General features: G+C 53.7%; 1 protein-coding gene across 4 annotated transcripts in view; it reads left to right on the top strand.

Moving 5' to 3' along the window:
* CACNA1B (calcium voltage-gated channel subunit alpha1 B) overlaps window positions 1-19,859 on the top strand; it is a 243,833-nt gene extending 223,974 nt beyond the window's left edge. For 3 of the 4 annotated variants that reach the window (XM_055270114.2, XM_055270113.1, XM_055270112.2), the window contains 9 exons: window positions 1,790-1,898; window positions 8,904-9,011; window positions 9,685-9,797; window positions 10,872-10,999; window positions 13,265-13,400; window positions 13,859-13,975; window positions 15,414-15,618; window positions 15,878-16,128; window positions 16,722-19,859. In XM_055270114.2, coding sequence (XP_055126089.1) covers window positions 1,790-1,898; window positions 8,904-9,011; window positions 9,685-9,797; window positions 10,872-10,999; window positions 13,265-13,400; window positions 13,859-13,975; window positions 15,414-15,618; window positions 15,878-16,128; window positions 16,722-17,252 — 1,698 coding nt within the window. In that variant the 3' untranslated portion in view covers window positions 17,253-19,859. The remainder of the gene's footprint in view (window positions 1-1,789; window positions 1,899-8,903; window positions 9,012-9,684; window positions 9,798-10,871; window positions 11,000-13,264; window positions 13,401-13,858; window positions 13,976-15,413; window positions 15,619-15,877; window positions 16,129-16,721) is intronic. The other variant, XM_063636690.1, reaches the window with a different exon arrangement.
* The last annotated feature ends 1,068 nt before the right edge of the window (window positions 19,860-20,927 follow it).

The following is a 20,927-nucleotide window of genomic DNA, read 5'->3' as shown; positions in this document are numbered from 1 at the left end:
TAGCTTTGTCCCCAAGAAGGAGAGCTCTGTCCACACTTGGCGCTGGAGCGAGCAGGCAGGGCCATGACAGAACAGCCTTTGGAGCCCCACCCAGCTGTGCTGGCTGACTCCAAGGTTCTGGGCATGGAGAGACCAAGGGAGGCCTCAGGGTGGGAGCAGAAGGGCCAGATGAGCTGAGGAGGGTCCAGGAGATGCCCAGAGCACCACACCTTGGAGGGCCCAGGGCAGAGACACCTGTTTGTTTGCCCTGGCCTTGCCTCTTGGCTTCCTCCTGAGATTCTTGGCTCTTTGGGACCTGGAGTGGGCTGATGGCACCCCTGGGGAGGGCAGCCCTCCAGTGCCCTGGGCAGAGCTCTTCCTTCTTGGAAATCACCTGCCTGCTCTGCCTTCACTGCTATCCCCAAGGCCCCCCAACGCCTGCCCTCTGGGAGAGGAATTCCTTGGCCCCTCACACTGCCATCCCTGCTGGTCTGCAGGGCTGCCGTTCTCTGGGAGAGGAATTCCTTGGCCCCTCACACTGCCATCCCTGCTGGTCTGCAGGGCTGCTGTTCTCTGGGAAGCCGTTTACTCCTGTTGCGCTGCACACACATGCTGTGCAAAGCCCTGGGACTAGGACTGGACGTGGCAAGTGGGGCTTTGCCAGCATTCGGGGCCAGAGTGAGGCTCGTGTCTCCAGCCCGGCTTGCATCCACACCCCACCAGCTGTTAGGCTGAGGCCTCTGGATTTGGGGCCACGATGCTAGGGGCAGGGCTGTGTGGCCCTCCCTAGAGAAGGGGCTGTCCTGCCACAGGTTGCAGGCTTGGGCAAGGACAGGCAGACCCTGGGGAGGAGCTCCTATCTCCAGCTGGACAGTGCTCCTGGGGCTCCACTTGGCCAGCTCCTTGCTCCCCACGCTCAAAATATTCCAGGCACACTTGAGATGCATTTCCTCCTTGAGGCCTCTTCAGTTCTTAGAGCTCGGGTCTCTGGGCAGCACTGGCTGGGGCCAGAGGACTGTGGTGCAGACACGAGCTCGTCTCCAGCTGTTCTGGCCCTGAAAACTGGCAACGGGCTGTCCACCTGAGAGGGAGATGGAGCAGAGCTGCAGGACACTGCCCCAGCCCGCTCTGAAGTGCAGCAGCCTCAGCCTGCAGCCCTGGGCAGTCCCATCTGTTCCTGTCCTTCCAGCAGCAGGAGCTGCCTTGCGCAGAAATGGGCTCTGCCTTTTAGTGACGTCGAGCATCTCTCCCAGGCCTCATGCTGGGTGGTGAGAGGCAGAAGCCTCACTGGACCTGAGCTAAAACCAGGATGTCACCTCTAGGGGCCCCCACTGGGAGCTGGGCCCCAGAGAGGCACCCTGGACCACCTACTCCTCGTCCAGATGATCCAAGTGGTGGGAGGAGAAGACGGGGGTGGGCAGAGCAATGAGCACAGGGACCCCCTTCTGTCTGTGGCTGCCGCTCCTCCTCCCCAGCCAAGGCTACACTCCTCCATTCAGCCACAGGCAGGGGTCCCTCGGGGTGAGGAGGTGGCTGTGCTTTCAGAGGGATCAAGGCTCCAGTCTTTACCTGGAGTTCTACTTTTCTGCAGCCAGGAGGGTCCTCAGCTAGATTTGCGGGACGGGGAGTCCAGGGGAGAGTGTGAATGCTGGCAAAACTCCCACACGCCCCACCTCACTCAGGCCTAGGCACCTGCAGGCACCACCACTGGGATGCCCAGCCCAGCCTCCAGGGACCCCATCATTGCGTAGTCTTGGGGTGGGGGGTGACCCCAGCAGGCCTGGCCCTGACCGGCCCTGCTTGTCCCTAGCGCCTGGTTCGCATGAACATGCCCATCTCCAACGAGGACATGACTGTCCACTTCACGTCCACACTGATGGCCCTCATCCGGACGGCACTGGAGATCAAGCTGGCCCCAGGTGAGCAAGGCAGCCTCGGAAGGAGGGCCCCGGACCCAGGGATGTGCACCCCCACCCTCAGTGTCAGCCCCAGGAGGACACGCAGGGAGGAGGGTGAGGGGCCAGCTGTGTCTGGAGGGTTCTGAGGACAGCTGCACAGGATGCCTACCCTGTGGGGCACTGGCTTTTTCGCCTGGTAACCGTCTGCACATTAGCACTGCAATGATCCCATTTTCAGGTAAGGAAACTGAGGCATGGTGAGATTTCATAAATTGCCCAGGTAATTCAGAGCCAGCTGGTGGTGGAACCACGACACAGCCTGGCCAAGCCTCACCACAGCCAGCGCCCTCCCTGGGGATGAGCCTGCATGCCCTTGGCCCGTTCCCATAGTGAGCCCATCTAACCCTAACCCTAACCCTGATCTGATGAGCAGAACCACAGAGTGATGCCAAAGCAAGGAGAGAAGGAGCCCCTAGTGTGTTCTTCCCCACATCCACCTTCCCCACCACAGAGGAGATTACAGCCCCAGAGGGCCCTGCCCCACCCCCGCCCCCCTGCGTCTGCCCCATCTCCTGCTTTGTGCACCAAGCCTCACGTCTCCCCAAGGATGCCATAGTGGCAATGCCATACTGTTTTTTGCCCTGGCAGTTTTTCTCTCTACCGGATTATTTGTGTCAGCATATAAACACCCGATTATTTCTTCCATCTTTAAAAAGTTCTCCGCTGGGTGCGGTGGCTCATGCCTGTAATCCCAGCACTTCGGGAGGCCAAGGTGGGCAGATTACGAGGTCAGGAGATCGACACCATCCTGGCCAACATGGTGAAACCCCGTCTCTACTAAAAATACAAAAATTAGGTGGGCGTGGTGGTGGCGGTTTGTGCCTGTAGTCTCAGCTATTCGGGAGGCTGAGGCAGGCTTGGACCTGGGAGGCGGAGGTTGCAGTGAGCTGAGATTGCACTCCAGCCTGGTGACAGAGCCAGACTCCGTCTTGAAAACAAAAAAAAAAGTTATCTTCCCCTTTGTCGACTTCCCTATTCTCTCCTTTCTAATGGTCTTGAGAGGTTGTCTCTGATTTCCCTTTCCCACATGCCGGGGGCTCTTTCCAGCTTCACCAGAGCTGCCCTTGGGGTCTCCAGGCCTCCACATTGCTCGACTCAAAGGCCGAGGCACATCCCCAGTTCATGGGCTGTCCATGGCCGTTTCTCCGTTTGCATTTTCTTCTCTTTGAACCTTTTTTATCTGTTTCTCTGATCCCACAAACTCTGGGTGTGCCTTTGTGCCATGGAATGTTCTCCACACTCACTCCTTTATCATCTCACCTATTCCCATGGCTTTAAATAACATCAATCCAATTTTGTATTTTTAGTCCTGACTTCTCTCCTGAACTTCAAATTTTCCCCCACAGCCTTCCCCATCTCAGTCAATGCTCAAGCCGAAACCTTAGAAGTCATCTTATTTTATTTATTTATTTATTTATTTATTTATTTATGATAGGGTCTCACTTTGTCACCCAGGCTGGAGTGCAATGGTGCAGTCACGGCTCACTGCAGCCTCCACCTCCCAGGCTCAAGCGATCCTCCTGCCTCGGCCTCCCAAGTGCTGGGATTGCAGGCACCACTCCTCCCTACTAGTTTTTGTATATTTTTTAGAGATGGGGGTTCGCTGTGTTGCACAGGCTGAGGATCGTCCTTTTCTCCTCCTTTCTTATCCCATTTCTGATTCATGCCTTCTCTCTCATATTTTCTTGACTCTGTCTTTAAAATATATCCAAAATGTGGCCACTCCTCTCCCTTCCCCCACCGCCGCCTCCTCTGGCTGTCAGCTGTTGCTGCCGCAGCTTCTAATTCATCCACTTCTGCCCTTGGCCCCTTCTGTCTGCCTTCAACACAACAGCCAGAGTGATCAGGTTAAAAAAAAGACTAATGGCCGGGCGCAGTGGCTCACGCCTGTAGTCCTAACACTTTGGGAGGCCAAGGCAGGCAGATTGCCTGAGCTCAGAAGTTCGAGACCAACCTGGACAACACAGTGAAACCCTGTCTCTACTAAAATACAAAAAATTAGCCAGGTGTGGCGATGTGTGCCTGTAGTCTCGGCTACATGGGAGGCTGAGGTAAGAGAATCGCTTGAACCTGGGAGGAGGAAGTTGCAGTGAGCCGAGATCATGCCACTATACTCCAGCCTGGGCGACAGAGCGAGACCCAGTCTCTAAAAAAAAAAAAAAAGGCCAGGCGCCCCCGGTGGCTCACGCCTGTAATCCCAGCACTTTGGGAGGCTGAGGTGGGCCGATTACGAGGTCAGGAGACGGACACCATCCTGGCTAACACAGTGAAACCCCATCTCTACTAAAAATACAAAAAATTAGCCGGGTGTGGTGGGGGTGCCTGTAGTCCCAGCTACTCGGGAGGCTGAGGCAGGAGAATGGCGTGAACCCAGGAGGCAGATCTTGCAGTGAGCCGAGATTGCGCCACTGCACTCCAGCCTGGGTGACAGAGTGAGACTCCGTCTCAAAAAAAGAAAAAAAAAGCAAAAGCTTCGTAATACCATGTATATTAAATTAAGTTTAGAGTGGAAAAACCTTCCAAGAAAGACAATCCCAGGTCCAAATGGCTTCTTTATTGAAGTCTACCAACTGTTTAAGGAAGAAATAATGCCAATTCTGTATAGACTCTTCCAAAAAGTGGAAAAAGGGAATATTTTCCAACTTATTTTATTTTCAGAGGCCAGCTTTGCTCTGATAACAAAACTAGACAAAGACATGACAAGAAAACTACAGATGAATATCCCTTATGAACATAGATTTTTTAAATCTTCAACATAATCTTTCAGCAAACTGAATTTTTTTTTTTTTTTTTTTTTTGAGATGGAGTCTCACTCTGTTGCCCAGGCTGGAGTGCAGTGGCGCAATCTCGGCTCACTACAAGGTCTGCCTCCTGGGTTCATGCTATTCTCCTGCCTCAGCCTCCCGAGTAGCTCGGACTACAGGTGCACGCCACCACGCCGGCTAACTTTTTTGTATTTTTAGTAGAGATGGGGTTTCACCATGTTAGTCAGGATGGTCTCCATCTCCTGACCTCGTGATCCACCTGTCTCAGCCTCCTCCCAAAGTGCTGGGATTACAGGTGTGAGCCACTGCACACGGCCAAACTGAATATATTTTAAAAGATAATATATGATGACACAAGTGGGGTTTACCCCAGGATAAGTTAGGTTCAATGTTTGAAAATCAGTTAATATAGTTTACTGTATCAAAGAAGGAAAACTATATGATTATCTCAATAGATAAAGAAAAAGCATTTGACAAAATTCAACATCCATTCATGATTTTTAAAATTTTACATAAAGTAGGAATTAAGGAAAGCTTCATCAATCATGTATCATAGACTCACTTAAACGGTCAGTTGATTTTTAACAAACTTGGAAAGGCAATTAATGGAGAAAAGATAATCTTTTCTACAAATGATGCTGGAGAAATTTAGACAATCCTATGCAAAAAGAGAAACATTCTTGACATGCTGTTTTAGCGTGCTCGGGCTGCCACAAGAAAATGCCGCAGCTTAGACAAAAGAAATGTATTTCTGGCCGGGCGTGGTGGCTCACGCTTGTAATCCCAGCACTTTGGGAGGCCGAGGCGGGCGGATCACGAGGTCAGGAGATCGAGACCACGGTGAAACCCCGTCTCTACTAAAAATACAAAAAAATTAGCCGGGCGTGGTGGCGGGCGCCTGTAGTCCCAGCTACTCGGAGAGGCTGAGGCAGGAGAATGGCGTGAACCCGGGAGGCGGAGCTTGCAGTGAGCCGAGATTGCGCCACTGCACTCCAGGCTGGGCGACAGAGCGAGACTCCGTCTCAAAAAAAAAAAAAAAAAAAAAAAAAAAAAAAAAAAAAAAAAAAGAAATGTATTTCTCACAGTTCTGGAAGCCAGAAGTCCAAGAGTTTGTGCTTGTGAGGTGGGTGTCACTCTTAGGCCTCTTCTCTTGGCTGGTAAACAGCCATGGTCCTGCTGTGTCCTCACACAGACTTTCCTCTGTGTGTGCAGGGAGAGAAAAAGAGCAAGTGGATTTCCAGGTGTCTCCTATGAGACCACTGATTCTGTGGATCAGGGCCCCACACTTAGAATCTCCTTGAACTGATCACCTCCTTATAGGCCCTGTCACCAAATACAGTCGCATCTGGGGGTTAGGGCTTCTACATGTGGACTGGAGTTGGGGACAGCTTGATCCGTAGCACATACCTTTTACCCTGTACAAAAAATAACTTGAAATGGATTGTAGACAGAAATGTAAAATCTAAAATTATGAAACCTGTATAGAAAACACAAGGCCAGGCGTTGGTGGCTCATGCCTGTAATTCCAACACTTTGGGAGGCCAAAGCAGGCGGATCACCTGAGGTCATGAGTTCGAGACCAGCCTGGCCAACATGGTGAAACCCGTCCCTCCTAAAAATACAAAAAAAAAAAAAAAAAAAAAAAGCTGGGCCTGGTGGTGTGCACCTGTAGTCCCTGGGAGGCTGAGGCAGGAAAATTGCTTGAACCTGGGAGTTGGAGGTTGCAGTGAGCCAAGATTGTGCCACTGCACTCCAGCCTTGGTGACAGACCGAGACTCCATCTCAAATGGAAAAAATCGATAAATTGAACTACAGCGAAACTTTGCTATATGATACATATATATATATATATATATATATATATATACACAGACATATATATACATATATATACACACATATATATATTTGAGACAGAGTCTCGCTCTGTTGCCCAGGCTGCAGTGCAGTGGTGCAATCTCAGCTCACTGCAGCCTCTGCCTCCTGGGTTCAAATGATTCCCCTGCCTCAGCCTCCCAAGTAGCTGGGATTACAGGCACATGCCAACACACCCAACTAATTTTTGTATTTTTAGTAGAGACGGGGTTTCACCATGTTGGCCAGGCTGGTCTTGAACTCCTGACCTCAAATGATCCACTCGCCTCGGCCTCCCATAGTGCTGGAATTACAGGCGTGAGCCACTGTGCCCCGCCACGAAATATATTTTTAAAAATGAGGCCAAGTGCAGTGGCTTGTACCTGCAATCCCAGCTTTGATTAACTTTGAGAGAAAAGGTGGGAAGATTGCTGGAATCCAGGAGTTCAAGACCAGCCTGGACAACAAAGTGAGGCTCTGTCTCTACAAAAAATAATTTTAAAAAATTAGCTGGGCATGGTGGCGCATGCCTGTGGTCCCAGCTACTCAGGAGGCTATGGCGGAAGGATTGCTTGAGCCCAGGTGTTCAAGGTTCCAGTGAGCTGTGTTCATACTACTGCACTCCAGCCTGGGCAACAGATTGAGACCCTGTCTCAAAACAAAACAAAAAACCAGAATAAAAAGACAAGCCTAAAATTGGAGAACATATTTGCTAAACACATATCTGCTATAGGATTAGTATTCATAATATATGAAGAACTGTCACAACTCCCTAAGAAAATAACCCAACCAAAACAGACAAAAGATTTGAACAGAAATGTCATCAAAGAAGATATATGGAAGGCAAACAAACACACGCAAAAATGCCCAATATCATGAATCATTAGAGAAATCCAGAATTTAAAAAAAAAAAAAGATTACACTCCACTCTACTGTAGTTGCCAAAATACTTTTCAGAATGACAATACTTAGTGCTGAGAGGGCAGAACAACTGGAATTCTACATGTTCCCAGTGGGAAAAGAAAAGGGTGCAGCCCCTTAGACAGTTTGCAGGTACTTCTATGGTCCAGCCATTCCACTTAGGAAATGAAAACATACATCCACACAGAATCTACGTGCAAATGTTTACAGCTTTATTCAAAATTGCCCCAAACTGTAAATAACTCATATGTCCATCAATTGGCAATGGATAAACAAATGGTGCATTCGTACAATTAACGAATACTCAGGAGTAAAAGAAAACACGCTACCGTTGCGTGCGGCAATGTGTATGACTCTCACATGCACCACACTGGGTGAAAGAAGCCAGATTCAAAGGCCAGTGTGCTGTATGATGCCATTGGCATGACATTCTGGAGCAAAACTATAGGGACCCAAAACACATCAGTGGTGGCAGAGGCTGCCAGTAGGACTAGTGGTTGACTCAAGGGGGCACAGAGGAATTTGGGAGTGATGCAGCTGTTGCATACCTTGACGGTGGTGCTAGGTACATGGGTGTATGAATTTACCAAAGTTCATAGAAAATGAAAAAGGGTGACTCTCACTGCATGTGAATTGTACCTTAATAAACCTGATGTTTAAGAAAGGTGAATCCAATTATTTTATTCCTCTGCTCAAAACCCTCCACTGCCTTCCCTAACCCTCCTGCCCACGCCCTCCATCCACCCTGCCCCGAGGCCTCCCTGGCCCTTTGGGTGACACAGCAGGGCCAGTGTACTCGGGGGCTCCTTTTACCGTCAGGGCACACGGGCCTCCTCGGAAGACTTTGATGGCCGTCCTGTCCACAGTCGCAGCCCTGCTGATATTCCCCTTCCCCGCTCTGCTCTCCTTGCCTTGGCACTTTGCACTCTCCAGTACACTTCGTTTTGTTTTGTTTTGTTTTACTTATTGCTGCTTTATTGGTAGACTAAAGTGGTGTCAACTCCAGAAGGGAAGTTTTTGAGGGTTTTTTGGTAAATATTGTTGAATGAATAGATGAATGGCTGGAGTGCTGCCATCTTCCTCCTAAATCCCCATTGCCCGTCCCATGCACACACGAACATGCAGTGCACATGCATGCACACACATGCACACAGCGCATGCACACACGTCAGACACACGTGTGCACGTGAGGTGGTTGCCCTGCTCACCTGCCTCCTCCTCTGGGCAGACTCGCGGCAGGGAGAGCTGTGAGCAGCTTCTGCATTAGCGTTTGTTCCCACTGCACCCTCCTTCCAGCACCGTCTGTACCCCATCTCCGCCTACACCATTCGTCTCCCCACCTGCACCAGCTCTGCCCCATTGGCGGCTGCAGGGCTGCTCCTAACATCTCTGTCTTTTCCCCTTCCCCACCATCATCCTGGTGCAGCTGGGACAAAGCAGCATCAGTGTGATGCAGAGCTGAGGAAGGAGATTTCCGTTGTGTGGGCCAATCTGCCTCAGAAGACTTTGGACTTGCTGGTACCACCCCATAAGCGTAAGTGTGAGGGTGAGAATGCCCCCAGCCCCCACCTTTCCTGTCCCACCCAGAGTGGCTGGAGGGCTGTGGAGGTGAGGGTGAGGGATGAAGGGCAGGCCACCTTGGAGAGGTGGGCTCACCTCCTCGTGAGTCTGCACTCAGCTCCAACCAAGGGAGCCCTGGGTGGCAGAGGAGCTGTGGAGATGAGCATGGGTTTATTGTGTTGAGCTCCTGGTGTGTGGAATTTATTTTTTAAAATCCAGAGGAAAGGCAGGAGGGGATCCCACAGGGATGTGAGGGAGTGCGGTGAGATGCCCAACTCCATCTTGTGGGAGACGTGAGGGAGCGGGAGGAGGTGCCCAACTCCATCTTGCTTTCTGGGGAGGAGACACAGGAAGGGCCCTACATTAAGCAGGTGGGGATGGCCTCAGTCCGGCCTTGAGAGGCCTCAGGAGGAGTCAGGGCAGCCAGGAGGGCCAGCCAGGTCAGCATCTGGAGGAGCCCCAAGTAGGCCGAACTCCTGGTGGCCGAGCCCCTTGTTCTGCCTGAGAGCCCTCTGTCCCAGTGCATTTCCAGGAGTCCTTGTGGGGGGCGAGGGAGGGGTGGCTGTTTCCTCACCTTACTTCCATCCCGTGTTTCCATGGATCCTCTGCCCCCTTCTCCGAATCTCAACTCCTGTGTTCTTTTCCAGCTGATGAGATGACAGTGGGGAAGGTTTATGCAGCTCTGATGATATTCGACTTCTACAAGCAGAACAAAACCACCAGAGACCAGATGCAGCAGGCTCCTGGAGGCCTCTCCCAGGTAGCTGGCGGCCCTCAGTTTTCCAGGAAAACTGTGATGCCTCCGAGGCTCTGGCATCCTTCGGGGGTTTGACAACAGGGGAGATGCACACCATTCTTGGAAAAAGTATCTCAGGAGAAGGAAGATGAAAGATTCTTGCAGCTACCTCTCTGGCCCCCAAAGTCAGAAACTATACATAGCCTTTATGCTTTCCGTGAGCTGGCGGTACTGGGCAGCTCCTGACATAGAAAGTCAGCACTCAGGGCCAGAAGATGAGGGCTGGGCTGGGCAGTGTCACAGTTGTTACGGGGTGGAAGTGAAGAAGATGTGAAGACCGTTTGAGGAGGATTGTTTGGAGAGGTGAAAGGAGAGCTGTTTTCCCTTCACACAGAGAGCAAAGAAATTCAGATAGATGGGTTCAGGATCATTGTCTGTTCTGCTCTTGCCTTTGACTGAGATGATTTGGGGGCCCATCTTCCCGATGTCATCCTTCCCACACAGCCGTGTCTTTGGTGACCATATGTAGTCTCTCTGCTGGAAAATTGTCTAGGTGTCCAGGGCTTCTGGAGACATTGACCCAGCCCTCAGATGGAGAATATGTGGTGCTCAGGCCACACCTTCCATTCTCACACCTGGGGTAGACATCACTAATCCATCCAGCAGTCTTCCCCAGCCCTGAAATCTCAGAATTTTGCTCAGCCGAACCCTAACCCTAACCCTAACTCCCACCGGCCAATTCAAGGTGATGATTAGATGGAATATTGTTGCCACCTGTAATCTGGTCCAATCCCCTAGTTGTGTAGACAGCGAAACTGAGGTTTTGAGAGGTGAGATGGCTTTCCTGAAGTCACTGACAGGCAAGGTTTTGAGGAGATGCTGTAAGGGTCCCCTGGCTTGCTTCACTGTTTTGGTCACATGCTCATATTTAGGGACATATTAGGGAAAGCAAGCGGCCCCTTGCTAAGGGGAAAGAGCCCTTAGGCTGGGCTTGAACATGACCTGGCTTTCACCCCGTGCCATGTGGTCACAGCAGGTCACAGAGGCAACATTGCAGGCCCATTGGAGCTCTTTCCCTTCCCTTTGCCTCCTTTGCAGATGGGTCCTGTGTCCCTGTTCCACCCTCTGAAGGCCACCCTGGAGCAGACACAGCCGGCTGTGCTCCGAGGAGCCCGGGTTTTCCTTCGACAGAAGAGTTCCACCTCCCTCAGCAATGGCGGGGCCATGTGAGTATCCAGATGTGGACATAGCTGGACAGGAGGAGGTCCAAAGACAGTAAAGGGGGAAGCAGACATCCCATTTCCTTGACCTCCCTGGCCCTCACTTCCACTGGCCTCTGGGTTCACCAGCTTGGAGGCACCCGAGGGGCATGTCTGCCATCCGACCCTGCACTTGGGCCCTTAGCAACCCTCCAAGGACAGAGAGCCCCCAGGTCACATCTCAGTTCTCAGGGGCTGGCTCTGCTACAGATGCTCGTTGTACTTGCTACCTGAGAGCAATCAAGGGCCCTTCCTTTGCTGGGTTTCTGTGGCAGACTTTAAAATTGTTAACTGTGACATTAGACAGGTGCTTCGTCGAACCCACCTTCCTAACAGCACTTAGACCACCACGTCCCATTCCCAACACACACCTGCTTCCCTTTCAGACAAGAGGCCCCTGCCCCTGCTCCTCATCGGCCCTCCGTGCCAGCAGACACTGAGATTCCACCTCCATCTCCCACCCCTTTCTGTCAATGGCCTTGTACTGCTCTGATCTTTCTAACCCTGTAAGGCACTTTTCCTCTCAGATCTCCACTTTGGTACTGATTTCTGAAGCTGTTATATTTTGTAAACAAATTGGTAAGCTGCTTTTATATCACTTAACTCTTGCCACAATATTTCTTTGTAACAAGTCACCCAGAAGCAGGTGACTTAAAAGAATCATCACTTTTTCCCACTGTGGCCCAGAAAAGTGTGCTCCCAAATCTCAGGACCCAGATCCTGGGGGCTGACTCTCGAGCCCCTGGCAGCCCCCCATTCCCACACTCTGCTTTCAGCATGCTGTTGAAAACCTTCCTTGCATTTAAGGTCCTGATTCTGACTGTATGTGCAGATGGGAGGAGATAATGAGGTGTCTGGGGTTTATCTAAGCCAGGCTTTCAGCAGGAAATTGAGCTTCTGTTATTTCTGTGATGGCAGTTTCTACCTAAATCAATTACAACTCCAAGTTAGAAAGCACCCAGTCAGACTGGGTCTGGTGAGGGTATTTATTGAGCCATTTAGTGAGCGGGTCGAGCACACCTCTGGCCTTGGACGTGGTGTTATTTCAGGGTTAGCGGTGCATTAGGAGCCAGCTCTGGTTCTCCTAACCACCCCTCCTCTCAGCACCAGCCTGCCACTGCAGCCGCTCTGTGCCTGGTGCCAGCAGGGGCTGCAGTGCCCCAGACAGCATGGAAGGAGAGCTGCTTGCAACTCTCAGAAGACAAAGGATGGGGCTTCTCAGAAGCCCCAGCAACCACCAGTGTGTCCTTCTGCCATCTCTGCATCCACTGCTGTGGTCAGGGTGTGGTCCATTTAGACCATCAGGCTCCAGTCTGAGCTCAGAGTGATCAGGGCCACTCGACCTGTATGACTAAGAATGTGGTCTTCAGTGTTTCACTGAACGTGACAATGAGCACTCACCCAAACACATTCCATGCCAGTTGGGAGACAAGTGATGAGAAATACCAGTGCAGAAGTATCACCAGGTGGGGCTATTGCGGCAGGCATATGGGGAGCATGTGTGGGGTGGCCTCCGCCAGAAGGCTGCACCCCAGCAGAGAGCCGAGGGATGGAAAGGCTCATCGTGGCTTGGGGTGGGTGGTCAGAGAAGTAAGGAGGAGCCACCAGCAAGGGACCCCTGAGGGAGGAAGCCCCTGGAGGAGGAAGCCCAAAGAGTCCTGGGCAAGGCCCCCTACCCCCCGTCCCAGCCCATCCCCTCCATGACAGCTTCGCCCTCATCTGTCCCAGCCCGTCCTCTCCATGACAGCTCCTCTTGCTGTCTGCTGGCATAGGCAGGACTTCTTCAGCTACTGTCCTAATGCAGGCTGTACACATGTGGCCCCACTCCTTCCCAGGATAGTGCTGTGCAGCAAGGACAACCCCTGCTGCCACTTCACAGATCAGCCTCTTGTCCAGAGGAGGGGGTGACGGGCCCAGGCCCCCCTCAGACTTGAGCACTGTGGGCTGTAAGCAGTGCTCCGCATCCTCTCTGCCACTCTGAATCCCTTCCTGCTCTGACCCTGTTTGGGATCCATGTCCTTTGATGAGGCTTTGCTTGGGTCCAGCGTGCACACGCCACGTTGGGGCTCTTGTGCCCAAAGGAGGGCTCAATTCAGCCCAGAACAGGGTGGCCAAACCCCCTGACCTCTGCTGCATGTGGTGGAGACGCCTGGCAGGTTGAAGCACCAGGCTATTGGTGAGGTACCTGCAGCCTCTGACCCTACAGGAATCTGTTTGTCTTCTCTGCCACAGACAAAACCAAGAGAGTGGCATCAAGGAGTCTGTCTCCTGGGGTACTCAAAGGACCCAGGATGCGCCCCACGAGGCCAGGCCACCCCTGGAGCGTGGCCACTCCACAGAGATCCCTGTGGGGCAGTCAGGAGCACTGGTGAGCACTCCCGGGGGCTAGTGAGACTGGGTTGGGGGATATGTGAACAGGGATGGGGGATGTTTAGGACTGGGTTGGGGGACATATGAACAGGGATGGGGGATTTTGAGACTGGGGTGGGGGACGTGTGAGACTGGGGTGGGGGATGTGTGAGACTGGGGTGGGGGATATGTGAACAGGGATGGGGGATTTTGAGACTGGGGTGGGGGATTTTGAGACTGGGGTGGGGGATTTTGAGACTGGGGTGGGGGATGTGTGAGACTGGGGTGGGGGATATGTGAACAGGGATGGGGGGTGTGTGAGACTAGGTTGGGGGACGTGTGAACAGCAGTGGGGGTTAGGTGAGACTGACATGGATTTGGGTGAGACCCCAGTGCCTCATGGAGTGAGTCCAGGGTGTGGTCAGATGAGTCCGAAGTGCCTTGTGTGGTGGGACTAGGCGTGTGCTGTATCCACAGGCTGTGGACGTTCAGATGCAGAGCATAACCCGGAGGGGCCCTGATGGGGAGCCCCAGCCTGGGCTGGAGAGCCAGGGTCGAGCGGCCTCCATGCCCCGCCTTGCGGCCGAGACTCAGGTAGGTGGTCTGGGAGGGTCCAGGCCCTGGGCTGGACAAGTGGGGGGTGGGGAAGTGGGGGTGTGGCTCTGGGCCTCCTGCAGGTGAGGAGACCTGGGGTGGAGAGGGCTGGGGTCCATGTGTGGAGCTCTTTGCTGAGGCGGGAGCAGGCACCCCGGGCAGCCCTGTCTGGGCGCCAACAGAGGTGCAGCCTGGACGCCTTCAGCCCCTGAGGCTTTTCCAGAGGGTAGGTCAGGTCCAGTAGATGCTGCTGGGACAGCTGTGCCTGTTCTCAGCCTCCCGTTAGGGCCCATGGGGCGTAGGGGCCCCCACTCTGGCTCTGCCGTGTTCTGTTCCTCCTTTCCGGTGCTCTACTCCCTGGGACAACCCCCACTCTCATCCAGAAAATTGCACCGACACCTCAGCCCCCTCTCCCGCCTGTGGCTCTGCAGAGGACCCTCCCTGCTCATGGGCAGTCCCTGGACTACTTTTCTACCCAGCTCCTTGCTGGGCTCGCCTCTTTCTGGGACATGCACATTTGATTAAGGAAGAGGAAGCTCTGGCCTGGGGATGGCTGCAGCCCCATGTGTTTGCCGGGGGAGGCTCCTTCCACAAGGACACTGGGAGGGTCGCCCCTCCGAGGCCAATCTGGAAACACTGTGCCCCGACCTCCGAGGCCTCGGAGGAGCTGCAGGGCCTCGCCTGCAACATGAGCCTGCTTCAGTTGGCCAAAAGTGACCAGAGCCCCCGTGCCACCCCTGTCCCTCGGCCGACCTGGGCTGTAGAGCTGTGGATCTGAACCTTGTCTGTGGCTCCTCTCCCATCCCACTGCTGTGGCCAGCAAACCCTTTTCCTCTCCTCACTGCCTCTCCTCCTTCTTGGGGTTTTCTCCTCTTCCCACCTGTCCTTCCTACCTTCTCTTTCCCCGCCCAATGGTACCCTCCTGGGTGCTGCCTGGTGGATGGGTGCAGGCTGAGACTCCCTGCAGCCTATGCTGGGGCCTCCTCCTTCACACACGTGATGCATCGGCGGCTGTGGGTGAGTTTACCTGGGAGGGCCCACCCCTCCCAGGTCTCTTCCACAGGTCCTGATTCTGGCCGTGGAAGCAGCTTGGGAGCCAGTCCACCCCAGACGCACCAGGCAGAGTGATCCCATTGCAGCCAGCAGAGGCGTCTCTGGTTTCCACTCAGTGTTCTTCCAACCAAGCCAGCCACCTCTCTCTTCCTGGCAGGACACACGGGATGGGGCGGGGACTCAGGCACTGTCTGCCCCCAGCCTGCCCTCCTGGGCTCCCATCTCAGGCCTGGGTCCTTCTGACTGTGAGACCAGGATGGGGGACGTGTGGGCCTGCTGTCTGGCCTGCTCCACCACCCACTCCCATGCCTGCATCCTTGCTGACCGTGGTGCCTCCCCTAGGCCCACTCTCAGTCCTTTGCCCACCCCTGTCCTTTGCCCGCAGCCCGTCACAGATGTCAGCCCCATGAAGCGCTCCATCTCCACGCTGGCCCAGCGGCCCCGTGGGACTCATCTTTGCAGCACCACCCCGGACCGCCCACCCCCTAGCCAGGCGCCGCACCACCACCACCACCGCTGCCACCGCCGCAGGGACAGGAAGCAGAGGTCCCTGGAGAAGGGGCCCAGCCTGTCTGCCGATACGGATGGCGGTGCGTGCGGAGGGGCCTGGGGAGTCCCTCAGGGAGCTGTGGCCCGAGTCAGGGGGTCCAAGCAGCCCATGGGGGACCCTCTTCCTTTGTGGGCCTCATGACCCCATAACCAGCCAGAGCAGGGTGGGACTGAGGCCCAGGCCCTAACCCTCACCCTAGCCCGCCCGCGGCACCACCTGAATTCTGTCCTGCTGGCCCCAGGGGTCAGGGGTCCCTGCCTTGGGCCTGGCCGTGCTAACTTCTTCTCTTCCCTGGCCAGCACCAAGCAGTGCTGCGGGGCCGGGGCTGCCCCCGGGAGAGGGGCCTACAGGCTGCCGGCGGGAACGAGAGCGCCGGCAGGAGCGGGGCCGGTCCCAGGAGCGGAGGCAGCCCTCATCCTCCTCCTCGGAGAAGCAGCGCTTCTACTCCTGCGACCGCTTCGGGGGCCGTGAGCCCCCGAAGCCCAAGCCCTCCCTCAGCAGCCACCCCACGTCGCCAACAGCTGGCCAGGAGCCAGGACCCCACCCACAGGTAAGAGGAATAGGTGGGGAGGTCAGGGCCCAGCTGCCTCTCCTTGGCCCAGCACCCCTGTCCCACAGGCCCCTTCCTCTCCCCAGGGCCTCGCTGCTGCCCTTTGTCATTCCCAGCAACCCCAAGGGCCGGGCGCCCCCTCTGTGCCCTGTCCCGGAGCCCACGTTTGCACCCTGCCCCAGCTGTATTCTCATCAAGCTCCTGCCTGGGTCACCCTGGGAACGGTGGTTCTGCGTCCTCATGCACTTTCGGACCTGGGTCCCCAAATACTCACCTCTCTCTCGGTCACTTCTTGACTCTCCTTCCCTGACTGTGGTCGTTGGGCTTTTGTTCTGTCCTTTTCCCTGGCCCCAGCCTGTCCCTTCCCATCACTTGTTCTCCCCAACCCCATTCCTGGGCCTGACGCTGACCATCACCCTCCCCCGCACACAGGTGCCTGTTGCCTCCCTGGCCACTGCAGCCCAGTTCATCCCCCATTGCCTCCCTCTCTCCTCCCATCCCCCCAGGCACCTGTGTGTGATGTGCTCTGTCTGTTGGTTCGGCTTTTTTTTTTTTTTTTTATCTCTGATTTGTTCTGGTCCATTTTCGTGTAGGGCAGTGGTTCCGTGAATGGGAGCCCCTTGCTGTCAACATCTGGTGCTAGCACCCCCGGCCGCGGTGGGCGGAGGCAGCTCCCCCAGACGCCCCTGACTCCCCGCCCCAGCATCACCTACAAGACAGCCAACTCCTCACCCGTCCACTTCGCCGGGGCTCAGACCAGCCTCCCTACCTTCTCCCCGGGCCGGCTCAGCCGTGGGCTTTCCGAACACAACGCCCTGCTGCAGAGAGACCCTCTCAGCCAGCCCCTGGCCCCTGGCTCTCGAATCGGCTCTGACCCTTACCTGGGGCAGCGTCTGGACAGTGAGGCCTCTGTCCACGCCCTGCCTGAGGACACGCTCACTTTCGAGGAGGCTGTGGCCACCAACTCGGGCCGCTCCTCCAGGACTTCCTATGTGTCCTCCCTGACCTCCCAGTCTCACCCTCTCCGCCGCGTGCCCAACGGTTACCACTGCACCCTGGGACTCAGCTCGGGTGGCCGAGCACGGCACAGCTACCACCACCCTGACCAAGACCACTGGTGCTAGCTGCACCGTGACCACTCAGACGCCTGCATGCAGCAGGCGTGTGTTCCAGTGGATGAGTTTTATCATCCACACGGGGCAGCAGGCCCTGGGGGTTGGCCTCGCCCACCTTGGTGAGGTTCCTGTGGCCCCTCCCTCCCCCTCCTCCCCTCTTTTACTCTAGACGACGAATAAAGCCCTATTAGAGGATGCGGCTCTCTCTGTCCCCTTCCTGTCCTGCCTTCCTGGGTCTCGTACCACACACCAGACCCTAAACCGCAGGCTGCTGTGTGTGGCTGAGAAGGACCCAGGAGTCCAAATCCCATGTCCTGGGACTCAGCATCCAGCATGGGTGCTTGGAGCCGTTGTGAGGAGCTCTGCGTCCTGTGGGGAGCGCCCTTCATGCGGCCGTGCGGCACAGAGAAGCAGGGCCCACCTGAAAGTGCGCCCAGACCTCTGGACGGAGGGGATGGGGAGGGGGACACAGTCGTGGCTTGTGCAGCCCGCCAGTGTCAGTGAGTGCTCACTCAGACAAGCTCTGTCCCTCCCTGGACACCGTCAGCCCCGCAGAGCCCGAGTTGGAAAGTGTTCTTGCTGTGGTTTTGATTTTTAATTGCAACACCTCTCACTCTTGTCACTTCTATATACTTGATGTAGAAAAAATAGAAAAACAGAAAAATGGGGAAGGAAATGTTCACATAACTTTAAAAAATCAAACCTGTGGAAGAAAGATGTCAGCTTTTCGCCACGTGTCTTTGTGGCTTACGTGAGGAGACTCCCTGTGCAGCCCTGTCCAGTCCAGGTGGACCCTAGACGGCCCCTGGCTCTGCTGCTCTTGACCAAGTGCCTGACCGCCAGGCCCTCACACCCAGGCTCCTGGGCACTGTGGTGTGAGGCGAGGCCTTGGGATCCATCACCGCAGGATGTTGTGAAAAGTACTCGCAATGGCAGCCAGGTAGCAAGCCCTTGCCAGTGGAGAGCACTGGATGTCATGGTGGCAAACAAGGCAGCCATTTGCTGTCCTCCCACGAGTGGAAGGGGTTTCCAAGGAAGCCACAGGGCAGCTGACCATGTGCTTGTGTGAAGCATTTTCGGTCTGTTCTGCATCTGATTCTCAGGGCACACTCTGTGGTGTGTGAAATAGGTTTCCTTCCACATACAGCAGAAGAGAGGGAAGGGCTGGCAGGAAGGAGGGAGACATTGGCTGGGGGCTTGGATGTGGGGCCGTCAGGGCAGGAGGGAGGAAGCCCCAGCTGGAATGAAACTCAGAGCAAGTGACCGAGGGAGGACACGGCTCCTGCCACTGAGGCCGGGCACCTGATGCCCAGCACTGTCCTGGCACCAGACACAGGGAGCAGGCAGTCAAGTGAGGTCTGACCCCCATGGCCATGCTCAGGAGAGAAAGACCATGCTCAGGACACTGTCCAAGGTGCACAAGATGCTGGGAGGTCCTTTGTTTTGTGAAGAAAGGGATCATTTAGAGCAGTTGGTGGTGGTGTGTCCTCTGTGTTCTGAAATTCCAGATGATCTGTGTTGGATTCTTGGCTTCTACCCCATGATTCTCCTCAAAGAAATTGTGTGTGATGCGTGTGTGTGTGTGTCTGTGTCACAGGAGACACAGCGGCTGTGCAGGTGTGTTCAGTGTGTGGATGTCATTAACCCATAGGGCTATGCAACAAAAGACACATTTAATAGAAATAAAACACACAAGACCGCTGCCTGGTCTCGGGGTTCAGCATGATCGTGACCAAACCTTTTTATAGAATTTCCTTACCTGAAGGCACAACACTCTGAAACTTTAAAGATAACAGAGTATTTTATTCCAATAGAATAAACCAGGAATCTCGGACTGTGCATGTGATCACTGTGCTCATGTTGCAAAGTAGAAGGATGTGTATTTTGACACTGATGTTTTGTCTCTTGTTCCCCCGCCCCCAGCCCATGTTATCTTGGGTGTCAAATGTGTCCATTCCATGCAGAACCACAGCCATTTCCCCAGGCAGTGTTGGGTCGAGAATCCACTTTTCTAGACCCACACAGCCTAGCTGGCTTGTCTAGACTTTTCTAGGCATTGGAATTGATGAAAACTACAGGGAGCGGGGAAAGGAGACATTATGTCTTGTTTTCCTGACTTTGGGTTTTGTTTCTCACTGTGTCTTCTCCAGCTATCATATATGTCCCCTGAATCTCATAGTGAGTTGCCAAATTTGAAATGCATCACCCAGTTGTCTGCATCTGGAACCAGTCAAGCAGTGGCTGTAGTTTGAACAAGTTATGTGTGCATGTAACATATATACATATATACATATATACAAGTATGTGCATGATAATGTATATCTTCGTACTTTTTGATACAATGTATTCATTTGTTAATTTTTAATTATATTTGATATAAATCAAAGGTTTGTTGCAAAACTTTATATTTAAGAAGTGTTAAAAAAAAAAAAAAGTCCCAACCATGCAACACAACTGGGACGTACTTAAAAAAAAATTCTGTGATTGACTAGTTTGCTGCCTGAGTAATATTTATCAGCCAAACTTTGGATTCTGCTATTGTTTCTACAATGACATTTTGTATGAAGCAAAGTCCTTGAATTAAAATAAAAACTTAGCAAAAAATCAAAAACAAAACCCCACCATGCTGCCATTGGTATATGCAAGGGTGTGGGCCTGGGGTGCACTGCTAGGTGGGGTCAGAAGAAAGTGAGAACTGCAGTTTGTTGTTGTTGTTGTTGTTGTTGTTGTTTTTTGACAGAGTCTTGCTCTTGTTGCCTAGGCTGGAGTGCAGTGAGGCAATCTCGGCTCACTGCAACCTCTGCCTCCCGGGTTCAAGTGATTCTCCTGCCTCAGCCTCCCGAGTAGCTGGGATTACAGGTGTACAGCACCATGCCCATCTAATTTTTGTATTTTTAGTAGTGACAGGTTTCACCATGTTGGCCAGGCTGGTCTCGAACTCCTGACCTCAAGTGATCCACCCACCTCAGCCTCCCAAAGTGCTGGGATTACAGGCGTTGCGCTACCACGCCTGGCCTGTGGTTTGTTTTCAATGCAAGTGTGGGATCAGGTTTTGAGAATGTGGTGAGGATCAAGGGAGGCACTTGGCAGGAGGAGGCAGATTCAACTTCCCTGGGGATCAGGGTTAGGGTTGGTTAAGATTACAGCAGTGGGTTAGGGTTGGGGTTGGGTAGAGGAGGTTCTGGGAGGCTGTGTGAGTTTGGGACACAGAGCTCCTCTTAAGATGCCCCAATAATCATTCACTCTGGTTAAAATGTTAGGATATTGCTAGCTACATGCTGATAAGGACAAAGGGGACATTCTTAAGAGAAACCTGGCACCATAATTACAGATTAGGTCAGAGAAGGACATTCGAAAGAGATAGGCAGGCACAGTAGGTACAGACATGACCACATGACCACTCTAGGACCTTCCTGGAGTGGCAGGAAGGAGTCCAGCCCAAGCAGTGGAATCACATTGATTACTGCACGTATGTGTCAGCCAACAGTGAGGGGGTCCCACAAGCCTAGGTGGGGCAAGTCAGGGATCTAAGGAAGGAGCAGGAAAACCAGACAAAGAAAAGAGGTGGAGACTTGAGGAATGTGAAGAAGTCCAACATAAAACTCCCTGCTCAGGGCCCTGGGGCTGTTTTCCTGCAGATCAGCCCCACTCCTCCCTTGAGGTGTACTTATTTTTTCTACGATA

The sequence above is a fragment of the Symphalangus syndactylus genome, chromosome 3, assembly GCF_028878055.3.
Source record: "Symphalangus syndactylus isolate Jambi chromosome 3, NHGRI_mSymSyn1-v2.1_pri, whole genome shotgun sequence".
Lineage (NCBI taxonomy): Eukaryota > Metazoa > Chordata > Mammalia > Primates > Hylobatidae > Symphalangus > Symphalangus syndactylus.
Note: the sequence above shows the minus strand (reverse complement) of the source record. Positions and strands in the feature narration are given on the sequence as shown.